Source organism: Symphalangus syndactylus, chromosome 19 (genome assembly GCF_028878055.3).
Source record: "Symphalangus syndactylus isolate Jambi chromosome 19, NHGRI_mSymSyn1-v2.1_pri, whole genome shotgun sequence".
NCBI classification, from domain to species: Eukaryota; Metazoa; Chordata; class Mammalia; order Primates; family Hylobatidae; genus Symphalangus; species Symphalangus syndactylus.
The window spans coordinates 61,055,001-61,073,498 of NC_072434.2; the positions used below are offsets into that span (position 1 = coordinate 61,055,001).

Genomic DNA, 18,498 nt, shown 5'->3' on the forward strand with positions numbered 1-18,498 from the left:
TCATTACTGGGTATATACCCAAAGGACTATAAATCATGCTGCTATAAAGACACATGCACACGTATGTTTATTGCGGCGCTATTCACAATAGCAAAGAGTTGGAACCAACCCAAATGTCCAACAACGATAGACTGGATTAAGAAAATGTGGCACATATACACCATGGAATACTATGCAGCCATAAAAAATGATGAGTTCGTGTCCTTTGTAGGGACATGGATGAAACTGGAAAACATCATTCTCAGTAAACTATCGCAAGGACAAAAAACCAAACACCGCATGTTCTCACTCATAGGTGGGAATTGAACAATGAGAACTCATGGACACAGGAAGGGGAACATCACGCTCCGGGGACTGTTGTGGGGTTGGGGGAGGGGGGAGGGACAGCATTAGGAGATACACCTAATGCTAAATGACGAATTAATGGGTGCAGGAAATCAACATGGCACATGGATACATATGTAACAAACCTGCACATTGTGCACATGTACCCTAAAACCCTAAAGTATAATTAAAAAAAAAAAAAAAAAAAAGGGACACACCAATCTTTGAGAGGATCAGCTCAGACTCTGACACGCACTTGACTCGCATTTGCTTGCCAGTGCAGTATACAAATAACTACCCTTTTCAAATTTAGAAAAGCCTGTTTTCTTCTTTCTTCACCTGTTTTTACACTTGGAGGATGTTATTAAGTATTACAAATACTCATAGAAAATTCAGAAACAAAGAAATGTTTTCAAGCCTAAGCAGCAGACTAACATGCTAATAACATGTCTGACTGAATCCACGATATTGCATATTTGCTACTCATTTAAAAATAAAGGTTCAAACTTCCTCCTACAAAAATAGTAGGGCCACTCCTGGAAGATGATAAACAACAGCACTTAATACAACTCAAAAGTTTCTTTTAAAATTTATACCTGCTCTTTTTATGGCAGAGTTTGCTTAAAATAAACATCATACTACCATAGCACGTAACTTATTGAATCAGATAGTTTTTGAAAATACTTTCAAGGAACCCCACGTAGACTAATCCACATTCAGTAAATTTATTACAACACATAGCAGAATTACTAAGTTAGTTCAGAAATCTAAAACAGTCACAAAAATGGCTTGTTTAAGATGGACTGCAAAATTATAGTTCAATTCTTTGCATACATGATGTTTTAGGTTTGAACCACTTTTTTAGCAAGGGAAGAAGAATATATACTAGTTCTTGAGCATGTGTCACCTAAAGGGTTTGCTTCAACACAGACTGTTAGACCTTAGCCTCTTGAGTTTCTGATTCACAAGGCTGGGGCAGAGGCTCTACAATGTACATTTCTAAGCGTTCATCAGATGTGGCTGTTGCTGCTGCTCTGGGAACCACACTCTGAGAACCGTCGGGCGGTAGCTTATCCATATAGGTTATTTTCAGGAAAATAAAGAAACCAACATCTGTGGCTAAAAGAAAGATTTTAAATAAAAATGAGTTGTTTTCTAATGTTATTTAAAGTTTAGAAAATAAAAACAAATTACCTGGGTCTACATAGAATATCCCAGTGAAAAGGACTGAATATGTTAAGAGTCCATTAGGGCGATAAGGTGCTTCCCACCTCACGTGGGCTTTCCGGGATCCCTGTGTTTTGACAAACACATTTACTGTTCCTTCAGGAGGAGCTTCTAGAGTTCGATTTTCCACCTGTGAGTATAAAAAGATTTATTTTTGTTTGCAAATAAAATAAGTACATGCTTCACTTTGAGCATATTTCTTCAAAGAATCTCTTTTTGCTGTGAAGTAAACTATTTTGGCAGTAGCATCTTGTATGAATACCTCATTTTGTCAGCAGGATCAAAGCACACCTCATGTTTTCTTCCCCCTGCTGTTAAAGCTTAGAATTTGAGCTCTTGACCAAGGCAGCTATTTGTGATTTCCAGAATATGTGGATCTGCTCACACTGTGACTGTGCCTATGGCTGTACATATCCATAGACCAATTCTAGGCCTGCTTTAAAATAATTTTTATGTGATTGCAAAAGAGAAGAAATGCACGCGGTCTGTTTTTATAAGTCCTTGACTTAGGTAGTAGACTTCTGGCCTCTGTCAAAAAGCCACAGCAAGTATCTTGACTCTCTCTCTTCTCTGACACACACACACACACACATACACACACACGCATGCATACATGTGTGTACAGGCATGCACACACACAATTTTATGAGCTATGTTGCTATTAGTTATGTTAAAATGGCATCATGCTAACATTAAGAAATACATGCATCCTACGGACTCTATCCCTAAGGCACAATCACAAAAAAACATTGATTGTGTTAATGAAGCTATGCAGAAAAGAGCAAAAGATGAATTATTTGAAGAGAAAGACTCTGAAATAAAATGTAATCCCTAGCTGTACAGGGGTCAGGAAGATTTCAATAGCTAAATAAGTAAAATAAGTGGTCAGAGGAAGATGTAGTTGGTAAGAAAGTAGAAAAGAGTTCAGAACTTTTTAATATCTTTTAATCATTAGCTTAAATTCAGTTAACTAATCACTACAAATTCATAAGCATCACTCATAAATATTTGACCTTTCACAATTTACTAAATATATTGATAATTTCAACTTTATTCTTAAGGTACAAGCTCTTGCCTCCCAAGGAGGTGATCAAACATGAAATCCTTAGGCAGAAATAGTATCATTATAAAACCTTTATTTGTTAGGGTAAATATACTTTATCAATTATAAAAATAAATGTGAAAAAGAAAGTGTTAATTTTTAATAACTATGAGGTCACAACATGTTTTATTTTCATCAGAGAAAGGCTATGGGATTCTTTAGAACTATAACACTTGCTCTTTTGTTTTTAGTTTAATAGCTATGTACAGAAATGATGAAAAACTAGGCTAGAAAAATATCAATTCATCATTTTAAGATTTTATGACAATGTAATTGGTTTTATTATGCCTATCTATATAGTTCATGTTATTGTATATAGAATGATTTTAAAGCGTTCCAAATAAAATGAGACTTGAAAAGTTGAAGAATTAAGGGCAATTCCAGATAATTATATTATAATCCTCAAATATTTGGTTAATTCAAAATAAATATGTTTTGTAACATTTCCTTAAATATTTGGATAAACACTTCAGTTTTTACTATACATTGAATTTGGCAATTGTACTATTTTTCTCTGACCTGGTCTTTCTTTTTGTTTTTTTACTTTTTTGTTTATCTACCTTGCTGTAAAAGGAATATGAAGGAGAAGGCACTTGGGAAAGGTAAAAGTTGGCTTGGCTTTGGCCTGGAAACCTCTCTTGACACAGAAAAAAATATTTGAGAGCAAATGTGCCATAAAAACATACAAACACTTTAATACATTGTAATTCTTTTGTTTGTTTTTAAATGGAGTCTCACTCTGTCTCCAAGGCTGGAGTGCAGTGGCACAATCTCGGCTCACTGGAACCCCCACCTCCGGGGTTCAAGCTATTCTCCTGCCTCAGCCTCCTGAGTAGCTGGGACTACAGGCGCCCACCACCACACTCAGCTAACTTTTGTATTTTTAGTAGAGATGGGGTTTCACCATATTGGCCAGGCTGGTCTCGAACTCCTGACCTTGAGATCCCCCTGCTTTGGCCTCCCAAGGTGCTGGGATTACAGGTGTGAGCCACCATGCCTGGCTATAAACTGTTATTCTTAATAAAACTCTTGCAATGTACCAGAAATTTGTGTAAATGATATTTTATTTAATTTTTTACACCAACTCTCTTAAAGTAGACATTATTTCTCTTTGTAATAGTTGAGAAATCTGAGGCTTTGTAGAATAAGTATATCTCCTAAGGGGGTATAGGTATTTAAGGGGTTTAAGCAGGTTTAAGGCAGACTCCCCCTATAGCGTTTGCTTGACTATATTATACATTGCCATTAAGATTTAGATGTCTTAAATAACACACTTATTTTCTTCTTTGCAAAAAAAAATGTGAAAGGGTGAATGTGTTTGTACATGTGTATTTATCCAGGTGTATTTATCTGTATAAGTATGACATCACTAAGGAACCAAGACAACTTTTTAGCCATATCATATAGCAATGACCTATAGTCTTGCACATCATCCTTAAGAGAGTCCCTGGAGAATCTATCCGATGAATGTTCTAATACAAGACACAGTCATAAAATTCTCAATTTTAGACTCCACTAATGTTATGTAACATTGGCTAAGTGGAGAGTAAGAAAGCAAAGTGATTTTCTTATGGAAAACATTATTGTATTTTATTAAAGAATATTACACAATGTGAAGGGTTTCCCTCTAATATAATTGAAAGCAAGGAAAGCATTTAAAAAGTTTCTGCTGCGTTCTGTGAATTTTTACGTTATTTCAAAATTTATAACACCCCAATTCATTGAATTTAATTTGACAATGCACATTAGCATCTAAAAATTAGGTTTAAAGGGTTTTCTATATTGGAATTTCCACAAGAGTCAAATACATTATTTGGATGAGTAAGAACTGAACAAACCACAGGGGAATCATTGTGTTTTTTTTTGTTGTTGTTGTTGTTGCTGTTTATTTTGTTTTGGTTTTGTTTTTTTCCAGATAGGTACAGGGCAACTCCTTCTGAACCATGAATAATAGCTAACAAACTGGTCAGATTAAAAAAAAAAATTGAGCTAATGCTACGTTCAAGTGGTAAGAATATAGAACTTCTGTTTGTCTTTTTATTTTTAAAAATACTACATCAAATTAATATTGTTTATTATATGAGCAATTTGCAATTTGGAGGATGAACTGTATCACATTTGGGAATGTAAAGCATATTCCTTATAGAAAACATTGAATAGTATTTCCTTGCATGCATGGATAATCTAAAGAACACGAATTATTATTAAGAAATGTTAGATGAACAAAAAAATTGAACTCTTTCAAAATTTATTCTGATTTCTGCCAGCAAAATATTTAAAAACAGAAATGATATATTTTCAGTTTCAATGAAATTTTTTATTTAAAATGTCGTAGCATTGGGCTCTAGTTAGATGAGTATCTTAAGAAACTGTTTTACACCATTGCCATGTTTGACTGAATTTTGTTGAGTATCACATTATAATTTAATGATAGAAAACTCTGCCTTTTAAGATTGATTCATAGATTTCTTAAGTCAATAAGGACACATTAAAAAGAATCATCAGCAAAAAGAAGCTGAATCTGTAATATCCTTCATGATTGTGCTAGCTATCCAGGGCTATTTAGAATACTCAGATATGGAATCACTTAATGGGCACAAAAATATTTCGCAAACCAGTTGAAGACCATGGGCTTTAAATTCTTGGTAGCATATAGTTGACTTGTTCTAAATAGAGACATTGTTGTTCAATCCCAGTGATTAGAGATGGATCATTGACTAGGGAAAAGCGTTTGCATACTGAGTACAGGATAAAGAAAAGTACCAAGGGAGAAAATAACTCTGTGCTGTAAGTCAGGATTGAGTCTGGAATGTATGAAGCCGCGGCAGACTAGGTTTTACAAACTAATTCTATTTCCCCCCTTCCTATCAGAGCTTTGTGGCATTTGATTTCTTAAGGTTAACGTAGCTACTGTCTGTGCAGGATGCAGGTGGATAATGCAGGTCCCTCTTATTTAATGTTGCCAGAACATCAGGAGACACCGCTGAGCCAATTTTGTAGCCAGAACTAACATTTGCAGCTTACATTTTGAAAAAGTGTAAATTTCAATCTCATGTGACGTGTTCTTTTGTTTCTTTTTCTTTCTTTTTTTTTTTTGAATGGAGAAGAAAAGCTGGCCTATTGCCATTCCTGCATTTAAGGGTAAGTATCCATCAGAGGGGTCTGGGTTGTAAAATGCTTAATGGCAATAAAGACTACAGCTCAGCTCCGCCGATGGATGCTGTTAGGTGCTTGGAAAGCAACCAATCTCTGAAACAAAATGAGAGGTGTGATCAAAAATAAGGAAGCAGAAATTTAAACATAGAGTTGCTTTCCAAGGTAACATTTATATAATACACTCTTCAGTGAAGACAGCATGCCCTAAAATGATAGGGCATTAGCAAACATTGCCAAAAAATACCTAAGACTAATGAGCATTTCCATCTATAGAAGCAAAATCTAATTAATCAAGAAAAATGCACAAAAGTGTAATGTGATGTTTTGAAACTGAAGACTGTCCTGCTAGTTTATGATAATTATGTGCTATGAATTGGGTTTTAAAAATTATGTTAGGAATAGAAAATATAATCTTGTCAAGCTGTTAACTGCTAATGAAATATAGATATACATTTCAGGTAATAGATTTCTGAAATATGAATATCAAAAGCTGATATTAATGTAATTTTAAATACCATTCTTATGAAGCTGTATCACATAAAACTATTTTATCCTAATAGATGAGGTAAACTCAACCTTTTAATTGATTAACTACTTGTTGGGGAGCAGTGTTGCCATATTGTGGCACTTACGGACTTTCAGTTATTTTCCCTTTTTAATCTTAAACTTACTTAGATGTTGAGCCCATGATTAGAAAGAAAAACATCCACCTTCAATATGTCACTAAATTAGGAAAAATTTCATGTTTTCCTACTACACTAGCCAACTTATCTTTCTTTCAATAAAATGTAGACTCTGCCCTTCACTAGACCTATGTTCAGTCTCGAAATTTATGTCGAATATAAAATCTTAGTAACTCTTAAATGAACTTTTATAAAAAGAAAAATCTCCCATCTTGCTTGAAAGGCTAGCTGTGCAGAGGGTGAATCACCGCCACTTACTTCTTCCTTAATATTCAGTGTCATCTGACATTTAACACATTCCTAGAATGTAAATTTAGATACTCACCAGTGGGCCCAGAGCACAACCTTTGGCCGTGCATGCTTGGACTCTGAAGGAATGTAAACTCCAAGGAGCAAATCCATAAGCACGACAGCTGAGTTCTGAGGAATTGTGGATTAAGATACCATCTAGATATAATCCATAACTCGTGATAACACCTGGGAAGATAATAATTGCCTTTCAGTATGACTACTAGACAATAGCAAAGAAGGTCTTAAGGAAGCAAGCACTCTTGATGTGATTTCTAGTTTCATGGAATCATTAAATCACAGACTCTGGTATTTATCCTTGTCTAAACTCTGTCTCTTACCAAAGGATAAAACAGATGTTACCCCTGAATATCAAATTGTAAAGCTAATTAATAGAGAGACAGAAATAGAACCCAACAGTTCCAGCATGAGAATCTTTCTATTGCATCCTGTTAACTATTGTCATGTGTGTTTCAGATCAAAAATTAATAAGTGAAGCATACTTATAATTTGTATTGCTTTCTAAAAAAAGATATTCTTAATAGATATGCCCCAGAAGTAAATCGACCTTATTTGTTAATGCATTCTATATGACTCATAATGTATCAGGCACTATTCTAAGCACCTGGTACGCATTAGCTTCTTTTTAACCCTCTCTTCATAGCATTCCTATAACAGGCAAAGAGAAAAGGTATCATACTGGAGGAGAAACTGGCTTCCACCTGCACATTGTCAGTCAGGACATTCAAAAGGGCATCTCTTTATATGACCAGGTCCAATCATATAAGCATTGAAAATCTGCAGCAACCCAATCAAGATAGAACATGAAGGACATAGATCCCCTTAGTAAGGAAGATCCAGTGGCCTCACTAGGTAAAAAATTCCAAACAAGCTGGGTGTGGTGGCTCACACCCATAATCCCAACACTTTGGGAGGCCAAAGCAGAAGGACCACTTGAGCCCCAAAGTTCAAGACCAGCCTGGGCAATGTAGTGAGACCCTATCTCTACAAAAAATAAAAATAAAAGAACTACAAACGAATGAACTACTAGCTGAGGGCAAAGAGAAGAAGTTGTAAATATCAGCTATGGTCTCACAACTAATTATATAAACAAGAATTATAAATGCTATCATATTTTATTTCTGCTTATTACACAGAGATTTGTATATTGTAACCAATTTTCCTTCCTCCTGTCCCCACTGATTCATGTAAATAGGGTTAGTGGGTATTAATTTATAGTTTAGTTTTTTTATGTTGAAGAATATCCAGGTGGGTTGTGTCTGAACTAAAAGGGGAATTAACATCACCCACATAAGAATATGATGAGGGAGGTGACAGCACCGTCATTTGTACAAAGCATAGTAGTATCATGTTCACTGGAAGCATAGAGTGATTGCTATTGGTAATGAAAGGTGGTGAAAAGTACAAGGATGTGTGTGAATGTCCGCCCCAGCTACACATCCACGCTTCTATAGCCTGTTCTGTACGGCTGAACCTAAGAACTACAAACTACATTTCCAACTCTCTTGCTTGTTGGCCTTCTAGTAGGTTTTGCCAGTGGGAGGCACTGCGAGGAGGACAGAAGCAGGAAGAAAGAAAACGTCCAGCTTCTAGCTCCAAGAGCTGAGGCCTTTGCTGACAGCTGCTGTGTCAGCAGGGGACAAAGCACCTGCAGCCTCAAGCATTCCAGACAGAAGAAGCATCTCTTCTGCATTTTCTGCCTCTTCAGTAGTGGAATGTTGTTGGCATATCAGCTCTGGTTGGGGCAGCATCCCATAATGGTTCAAATGTCAAATCGGCAAGTGTAGCAGTAAGCAGCGGCTCCCGTCAATCATCCTTTTTTTCCTTCCAGTACCTGCCACCTTTCCCTTTTGTTCTTCCAGCCCTTCTTTACAACACCTTGAGAGCAACTTACTTGTATAAAATACCTTCGCTTTTAAATATCTGAAATGTTTTCTCTTATACCAATCAGATCTGGGTCAATAAATTCTCTTAGGGTTAAAACATTTTTTATTTAAATGAGTTAATACTTTTAAAAAGCTACTGCTGTGACTCATTTTCCTTTAAGAAGATAACCTTGTATAGTTTATCGTTCTGATAAGTCCATTTCCCTTATTTCCAAATTTTTGGGAAAGAGTCTTTATTTTACTCTCAGGTACCACTTATAGCTCTAAACACACAAAAAGATGTGGCTGCCATTATCTGTTTTCCTTTATTTCTGGTGTGACCATCTATGGGAACTTTATGAATACCTATAGAAGGTATTTGATTTAATTCTATTTAATACTTGACACACAAAGACACAAATGAATTAAAGCTAAGAAGTGAAAGACGTATAGTGAAAACACCACCTACCTATAATACATAGAAAATTTAAAGAGAAAAAAAGATATAATCAGGTAATAACAATGACCAAAAAATTCTTATGTGCCAGGCTCTCTGTGAAGCAGTTAATCCTAAAAAAAATCTTATGTACAAATAGTGTGTTATAGAAGCTCTTAAAGAAACCATAAGACCCTTGAAATGCTATCTACTTGACCTGCTTTTCAACTGAGATAGAAAGTATCCAAATCAATAGTTCCCTTTTCTTACATAATTGGGGAACAGAGAATGTCTTTTATGTTATGATTATGTGCATAATATCTCATTTATCTGACATATTGGGAAGTGAGATATTTTATACAAGTTAATTTTCGTTATAACTAAATCTCATCCCCTTAAGTATGAACTCTAAAATTCTTAACAATTTTTGAAGGAAATCTTTCTAGTAAGTACTACACACTTACCTGTTTTCTCACACAGAATATAATGAATATAATTGAATCATTTTGTGAAGACTCAAACTTTGATTATGGACATCAAAGACTACATTCTCTAATTCTATAACGCTTCAGTGATTGATGAGATACAGGGTTCTTACCCAGCTTTTACCCTAAACATCACTCAGTGACTGCACCTTACCAATTCTTGTGTCATTGTTTGAGTTCTACATCCTCTCTCAGTGACAGTTTCTCCAAATTTACTTCTTCTTCTTTTTTTTTTTTTTGGTCTATCTGACTCTAGTAAGTCAACCCTTAGCAATCCACGTTGAGAAGCTAGATAACTTTGACATCTGGAACTATGGATATAGGATATAGAAAGTGCAGACAGTTATTGAAAGAAGGGCTTAGACTAAGATGAATACATGGCAAATAAGCTGAGAATGAAATTAAGTGATATTTGTGACAGTAAATTCAACTGCTCAAAAACTTTTTAGTATCCAGGATGTATCTAACTGAGAGGTGGATGAGAATGAAGTCTAACTTTAACATAGGTGAGATCACACACACACACATACACAGTTACCTGGCATCCTGTAGGTAAACAGCATTTGACAGCATATGGAGGAAAGGCTGAAGGATCAATTGTAGAACCACATTGTAGGACTAGTATTATACTGATACACACACACACATCATATTAAGCTGATTTCAATATAAACAAAATCAATATAATATAAAACACTGCATGATTCAGCTTTAAAACATAGTTTTAATAAGTGATAAGTCTAAAACACCTAATAACATGACAATTTTAACTTCATTGACCTCAGATTCCTAAACAGAGTAACAAAAACTAACAAATATAATGTAGTGGACATTTTAAACTGAAGCCTAAGAAGATGCTTTTTCTTTAACTAGAACACAGGACATGTATCAATAGCTTTTGTTTTCCAACTTTTATTTTAGATTCAGGGGGTTCATGTGCAGGTTTCTGACATGGGTATATTGTGTGATGCTGAGGTTTGGGATACAAATGATCCCATCACCCAGATAGTGAGCGTAGTACCCAACAGTTAGTTTTTCAGCCCTTACTCCCCATTCCCTGCCATTAATCCTCAGGGTCTGTTGCTGTAATCTTTATGTCCATGAATACCCAATGTTTAGCTCCCACTTACAAATGACAATATGCAATATTTATTTTTTTGTTCTTGTATTAATTTGCTTAGTACAAAAGCCTCCAGCTTCACAGATGTTGCTGCAAAGGACATGATTTCAGGGTTTTTTCTGTGGTTGTGTAGTATTTCGTAGTGTATATGTACCATATTTTTTCATTCAACCCACTGTTGATGGGCACCTAGGTTGATTCCAAGTCTTTGCTCTTGTGACTAGTACTGTGATGAACACACAAGTGCATGTTTCTTTTGGTAGAATGATTTGTTTTCCTTTGGGTACATACCCAGTAATGGGTTGCTGGGTCAAATGGTGGTTCTGTTTTAAGTTCTTTGAAAAACCTTCAACTGCTTTCCACAGTGGCCAAACTAATTTACATTCCTACCAACAGTATATAAGCGTTCAACCCTTTTCTCTGCAGCCTTGCCAGTATCTGTTGTTTTTTGACTTTTTAATAATAGCCATTCTGACTGGTGTGAGATGGTACTTGTTGTGGTTTTGATATGCAGCTCTCTGATGATTAGTGATGTTGAACATGTTTGTTAGCTGTTTGTCTGCCTTCTTTTGAGAAGTGTCTGTTCATGTCTTTTACCCACTTTTTAATGGGGTTATTTGTTTTTTACTTGCTGATTTTAGTTTCTTATAGATTCTGGATATTTTTGACCTCTGTCAAATGGACGGTTTGTGAATATTTTCTCACACTCTGTAATTTGTCTGTTTACTCTGTTAATAGTTTATTTTGCTGTGCTGAAGCTCTTTAGTTTAATTAGGTTCCACTTGACAATTGTTGTTTTTGTTGCCATTGCTTTTGAGGACTTGGTCATAAGTTCTTTCCCAAGGACAACATCCAGAATGGTGTTTCCTAGGTTTTCCTCTAGGATTCTTATGAGATCTTACATTTAAATCTTTAATCCATCTTGAGTTAGTTTTTGTATATGGTGAAAAGTAGAGGTCCGGTTTGCTGCATAAGGCTAGCGAGCTACCCCAGCACCATTTTTAAAATAGGGAGTCCTTTCTCCATTGATTATTTTTGTTGACTTTGTAAAAGATCAGATGGCTGTAGGTGCACAGCTGTATTTCTAGATTCTCTTTTCTGTTCCATTGGTCTATGTGTCTATTTTTGTACCAGTATCACGTTGTTTTGGTTACTATAGCCTTATAGTATAGTTTGAAGTTGAGTAATGTGATGCCTCCAGCTTTGTTCTTTTTGCTTAGAATTGCTTTGGCTATTCAGGCTCTTTATGGGTTCCATATGAATTTTAGAATAGCTTTTTTCTAATTCTGTGAAAAATGATATTGGTAGTTTGATAGAAATAGCATTGAATCTGTAAATTTCTTTGGGCACTATGGCCATTTTAGTGATTATTGATTCTTCCACTTCATGAGCATGGAACATTTTTCCGTTTGTGCCATACACGATTTCTTTTACCAGTGTTTTGTAGTTCTCCTTGTAGACATCTTTCACCTTCTTGGATGGATGTATTCCTAGGAATTTACTGTTTTGTGGCTATTGTAAATGAGATTGCATTCTTGATTTGGCTCTCAGCTTGAACATTACTGGTGTATAGAAATGCTACTCATTTTTGCACATTGATTTTGTATCCTGAAACTTTACTGATGTTGTTTGTCAGTTCCAGGAACTTTCTGGTGGAATCTTTTGGGTTTTCTAGGCATAAAATCATATCAGCAAAGAAAGACAGTTTTACCTCTTCTTTTCCTAGTAGGATTTCTTTTATTTCTTTCTTGCGCCTGAGAGTGGTGAGAGTGGGCATTCTTATCTTGTTCCTGTTCTCAGATGGAATGCTTCCACCTTCTACCTGCTCTGTGTGATGTTGGCTGTGGGTTTGTCATAGATAGCTCTTATTATTTTGAAGTATGTTCCTTTGATGCCTACATTGTTGAGGGCTTTTATCATGAAGGTATACTGGATTTTATTGAAAGCTTTTTCTGTATCTATTGAGATGATCATGTGTTTTTTGCTTTTAGTTCTATTTATGTGATGAATCACATTTTTAAATATATTTCCAACTCAAGGAGATTTATGAATACATTTATTGATTTGTATATGTTTAGCCAAACTTGGCATCCTAGGAATGAAGCCTACTTGATTGTATTGAATTAACTTTTTGCTGTGCTGTTGAATTTGGTTTGCTAGCATTTTGTTGCGGACTTTTGTGTCTATGTTTATCAGGAATATTGGCCTGTAGTTTCCTTTTTTAGTTGTGTCTTTGACAAGTTTTGCTATCGGAGAGATGCTGGCCTCATAGAAAGTGTTAAGAAGGAGTCCTTCCTTCTTGATATTTTGGAACAGTTTTAGTAGAATCATTACCAACTCTTCCTTGTACATCTGGTGGAATTTGGGTGTGAATCCACCTGGTCCAGGTTTTTTTTTTTTTTCTTTTTTTTCGGCGGGGTAGGGGGGGCGGTTCCTACCAACAACAGCAACGACAAACAAACAAAACACATCCTCGGAGACTATTATAAATGCCTCTACGTACACAAACTAGAAAACCCAGAGGAAATTCTTCGAAACAAACAGCTTCCAAAGAACGAATCAGGAAGAAATTAAAACCCTTAACAGACCAATGTCAAGTTCGAAAATTGAATCAGTAATAAAAAAAAACCTTTGATAGCTTCGAGTTTAGTTTGTTCTTGTTTTGCTAGTACTTGTAGGTGAGATGTTAGTTTGTTAAATTGAGATCTTTCTAACTTTTTGAGGTAGCTATTTAGCACTATAAATGTTCCTCTTAACACTGTCTTTGCTACATCCCAGAGATTTTGGTATGTTGTACCTGTTTTCATTTATTTTAAACAAAGTTTTGATTTATGAGTAGCTCTGGGGAAAGTAAGATTTTGAGTCCTTGAAATGCCATGTAGGTATTTTCAAAATTATAGAATACTTAAAATAATCTTTTAAATTAACTAATTAATTAATTAATTTTTTTGGAGATGGAGTCTAGCTCTGTAGCCCAGGCTGGAGTACAATGGCATGATCTCGGCTCACTGCAACCTCTGCCTCCTGGGAGGTGAATCAAGCGATTCTCTTGCCTCAGCCTCCCAAGTAGCTGGGACTACAGGTGCCTGCCATCATGCCCAGCTAATTTTTGTATTTTCAGTAGAGACAGGATTTCACTGTATTGGCCAGGCTAGTCTCGAACTCCTGACCTTGTGATCCACCCTCCTCAGTCTCCCAAAGTGTTGGGATTACAGGCATGAGCCACTGTGCTGGGCCAAAATAATTTAAAGTAATTTAAAATATGCTCTGGGCCCAGCATGGTGGCTCATGCCTATAATCCCAGCATTTTGAGAAGCCAAGGCAAGTGAATCGCTTGAGTCTAGGAGTTTGAGACCTGCCTGAGCAATGTGGCAAAACCCTGTCTCTACTAAAAATGCAAAAAGTTAGTTGGGCATGATGACGTGTGCCTGTGGTCCTGGCTATTTGAGAGGATGAGGTGGCAGAATCACTCAGGCCCAGGAGGTCAAGGCTGCAGTGGGCCGTGATTGCACCACTGCACTCCAGCCTGGGTGACAAAGTGACAGCCTTTCTTAAAAAAGAAAATTAAAATGTTCTGATCACTTACTTTGAGTCAGACAATAGGTTACATGATTTTATGCATTATTTTCTTTAACACTGACAACTCCAAAAAATAAGAATTGTTATTGTCATTCTCGTAAAGAGGAGGGAATGGATTCTTAGAGGGGCTAACCCATTTTACAGGGCCATACAAATATAAATTTAGTTGTGGAAACTGGCCATCTTACCCCAGTCTTGTCACTACTCTTGTTATATGTTTCTAGTCTAATTTCCTCTTCTAAAATTTTTAGGAATTTCACTTGAATTAAGAACTGGTGAACATGCTCTGGTTCTAAAAGCCGTCAAGATGAGCCTAATAAAAAGATTAATATAAATATATTGAAAGTCAATCAAGTGCCAAGTACCATACTTGGTATTTTGGGAAGTAAGAACAGAAAGAATAAGAATAATATCTACCTTTATGGAAGTAAGAAAAAAGTTAAACATAGGTATAATTAAATAACAATTCAAGGGTTAAACAAGGATCATAAGCACCACAACAACTTTATGCCAAAAGAATGACATAATTAAATAGTAGACAGTAGGTACAAGACCCTCTAGCAGGGAACAATCACGCTGGCTAAAGAAGTGCTACAGGCTTTTTAGAGCAGTCAAGTCTTCCACATATGGTAGTGGGGTCTTCAATAAGTCATATGATGAAGCTAAGTCTCCCATGAAAGGTAATATGTGAAAAACCTATGTCTCAGGAAGATGCTTCTGGTGAGGAAAATGACATTTGCCATTGCCTAGAAGTAAGAAAGTGTAAGGTTTAGTGAAGGTATCCCAAATAGATCAATAATTTGTTGTTATTTCTGTAGCTGGATGTATTAGTCCCTTCTCATGCTGATAATAAAGACATACCTGAGACTGGGTAATTCATAAAGGAAAGAGATTTAATGGACTCCCTAGTTCCACATGGCTAGGGAGGCCTCATAATCACGGCAGAAGGTGAAGGAGGAGCAAAGGCATGTTTTACATGGCAGCAGGTAAGATAGCTTTTGCAGGGAACTCCCCTTTATAAAACCATCAGATCTTATGAGACTTATTCACTATCATGAGAACAGCATGGGAAAAACATGCCCCCATAGTTCAATTACCTCCCACGGGGTCTCTCCCATGACACGTGGGGATTTTTTACAATTCAAGGTGAGATTTGGGTGGGGACACAGAGCCAAACCATATCACTTGATAAAGTCTAATAGAAAACAAAACTTCAAAGGGAATTTGGGGCCTTGAATGACACTACAAGGAGTTGGGATTTTATGATGCACAGGAGACCATTAGTGTTTTTATGAACTGACTAGTGACAAGATAAAGTCATATACAGAAAAATCAATCTAGAATCACATACAAAATAGACCGGAGTAGGGAAGACCATGCAGGTAGTAACAGTAAGATGGTTAAAAATATCAAACAGGAAAAATAACTATTAAAGCTGTCTTTTCCTGAATGTATAGGAAGTAGTCGTGAATGAGGCAGGGATGTGGGAATGCTACATTTCAGCAGTAGTCTGTGGCAGGAGAAACATCTTTAGCAGTTATATATACTTTCTTTTTAATTAAAAAAAACTTGTGACACTTAGGGATGGAATGTGTTAGATTGCAATATGGTATGATAAAGTCACTGTTCAGAAAAGAGTGTTCCTTTATCAAACATGAACAATGACGTTAATCTCATAAAAGCCTACTTCCAAAGCACTAACTTACCCTTCTGTTCCTGGTTAAAAAGGGAATTGTTTTTCAGTTTGAGGATAAGAAGAAACCATGTCTTGTGATGGAATTGTTCTGTATCTTGATTATATCAGGGTTAAAATCTTAGTTGTGATATTGTATTATAGTTTCAGAAGATGTTGACATTGGGAGAAACTGAATTAGAGATACATGGAATCTCTGTTTCTTATAATTTCTTGTGAATCTGTAATTATCTCAAAATAAAATATTTAAATTAAAAAATACTGTTGTGCAGGGGAGCATGCCAGGTAAGAAGACATAAACACTTTAAAGTCCAAAGAAGTTTATGCTAAAGCAATAATCACTGGATTGAGTGTTTTAATCAAGTACCATTTAATCTTCAGGAAAAACTCTTGATAGTGGAATGGGTTTTATTTTAGAAGAGAAAAATAGATGACAAAAAAAGCTTTTAGAGAGGTTTGGTAACTTGGCCAGTGTTATACAGCTAGGAAGTGGTAGAGCTATGTGTCAGCACTGAAGCATTCAGACTCTACAGGGCATACAACTTTACAGCTTCCATATACCTATTTTTTCTACATTTTAAAAATCACGTAATAAAACATAACATATAAAAATATATATAATATCAATTCTATTTTAATGACAAATTTAAAAGCAAAAAGCCATGTAACCACCACTCATGTTTTAAAAATAGAATGTTGCCAGCACCCCAGAAATCTCCTGTTCATAACTGGATCCCTTTCCTTTCCTCACAGATAACTATGAGGACTTGCTTTTCTACCGAGAAATGCATCCCTTAACAACATAATTAAGTTTCTCATGGTTTTCTAACTTATATTAATAGAGTTATGTTGTATATATAATTTTTGCATCTTGCTTTGTGTAACATAATATTTATGTGTTCTATACATGTTTTTGAGAGTGGCCATACTTCACTCATTTTTACTACTGTGTAATATTCCTATAGGGCAAATGTTATTTATTTATTCTACTTTTGATAGATATTTAGAATGTTTCTATATTTTGGCTATGACATCAATGTAATTATGTGCATTTTTGTATATGTGTCCTGAAGCGCATATACAAATTTTCTAGGACAATTGTCCTGGAGAGGAATTGTTGATACATGTTCAATTTTACTAGACAATGCTCATCTTTTTTTGAAAGTATGTCAATTCTAGTGTACGTGTGAGTCCATGTGAGTTCTCATTGTTCTATATCCTCAAAAAGAGCTTATTGTCAGACTTTGAAATTTTTGCCAGTATTAGATGTAAAAAATGTTAGCTTGTTTTGGTATTATCTTTTACTTTGGGATTATTACAGAAGTTGGCCCATTTTCTTATGTTTATCAGACATTTAATTTTTCTTCTTTTGTGAAATGACTTTTCAGATGTTAACTCCAGTTTGTTATAGATGTGTAGGAATGTTTTATATATTCCGGATACAGTTTTCTGATGGTTACATGTGTTCTAAATATCATCTCTCTTATTACTTATCTTTGTGGGCACTTATATTTTGATAAGAAATAAATGTTAATTTTAGTAACTCCTTTATTATTATGAAACTACCTTTTTATACCTAATAATACTGCTCACTGTAAAGTCTTCTTTGTCTGATATTAAAATAGGCACATCAGCTTTCTTTTCTCTTTCATTTTTTGACTTTCAACCCTGTTGTATGACTTTGTTTTAAAGGAGGAGGCTTAACAGCTAGTTCAGGGTCCTCTCGTCTGGCCTTGGGGACTCCTCAGGATGTAACTATTGGCTAAACACTCCTTGCAACACTACCTCAAGGAGTATACCAAATCCAAATAAATGGGAATCCATTTGAGGACTATCTACTAGTCCAAGCACCAAACCTTATTGTCAACATCTTTTATAATTAATGGTTAGCTGGCATTAATGAGATGTAGCTGTACCAAGGAATGGATGTTAATCATTCACCAGATAGCCTCTATAAATGGTGTGGTTTCATTCAATGGCATTTTATTAAGCTTTGAGGAAAAATGAGGGAGCGCTACGCCTATTGACATTAAAAGATGCTTATTCCATGTGAATTAGAGAAAAAAAGCAAGTTGCAGAACAGGATAAATTGTATGGCCAATTATTTTGAAGTATCAATTTTGTGCATATACATTTAAGTAAGTAATTATTCATTCAATCAACAAATTAGTTCTTGAGTGCCTCCCCTGTTCTGGGAACTATTTCAAAACAAAGTCAAAAGCTTCCAAGCCAATTGCCTTCTTTTTCAGGGATGTTCCTCCAACCACTTCAGCCCTTTTGTCATGACCACATACCTTTAAAACTTGGTTAGATAGCTAAAACTCACTAAGCTTTCATTTCTTGACCAACAAAATGGGGTAATATTCCTTGCCCTGGTGGCCTGACAGTTGATCTGAGAATCAAACAAGTGAGCATATATGAATGTGCTTTAGTAATAAGCACTGTACACATAGAAGGGACACACATAGAGTTGTCCCTTGCTTCTAGTATAAGCTAAAGTTTTACTTGCTATAGGAAGC

At 35.6% G+C, this 18,498-nt stretch overlaps 1 protein-coding gene across 1 annotated transcript in view; it reads right to left on the reverse strand.

Moving 5' to 3' along the window:
* USH2A (usherin) overlaps positions 1-18,498 on the reverse strand; it is an 801,829-nt gene that overhangs the window by 343,167 nt on the left and 440,164 nt on the right. The window contains exons 36-37 of the mRNA XM_055233796.2: positions 6,818-6,969; positions 1,519-1,681 (exon numbers count right to left, since the gene is read on the reverse strand). Coding sequence (XP_055089771.1) covers positions 1,519-1,681; positions 6,818-6,969 — 315 coding nt within the window. The remainder of the gene's footprint in view (positions 1-1,518; positions 1,682-6,817; positions 6,970-18,498) is intronic.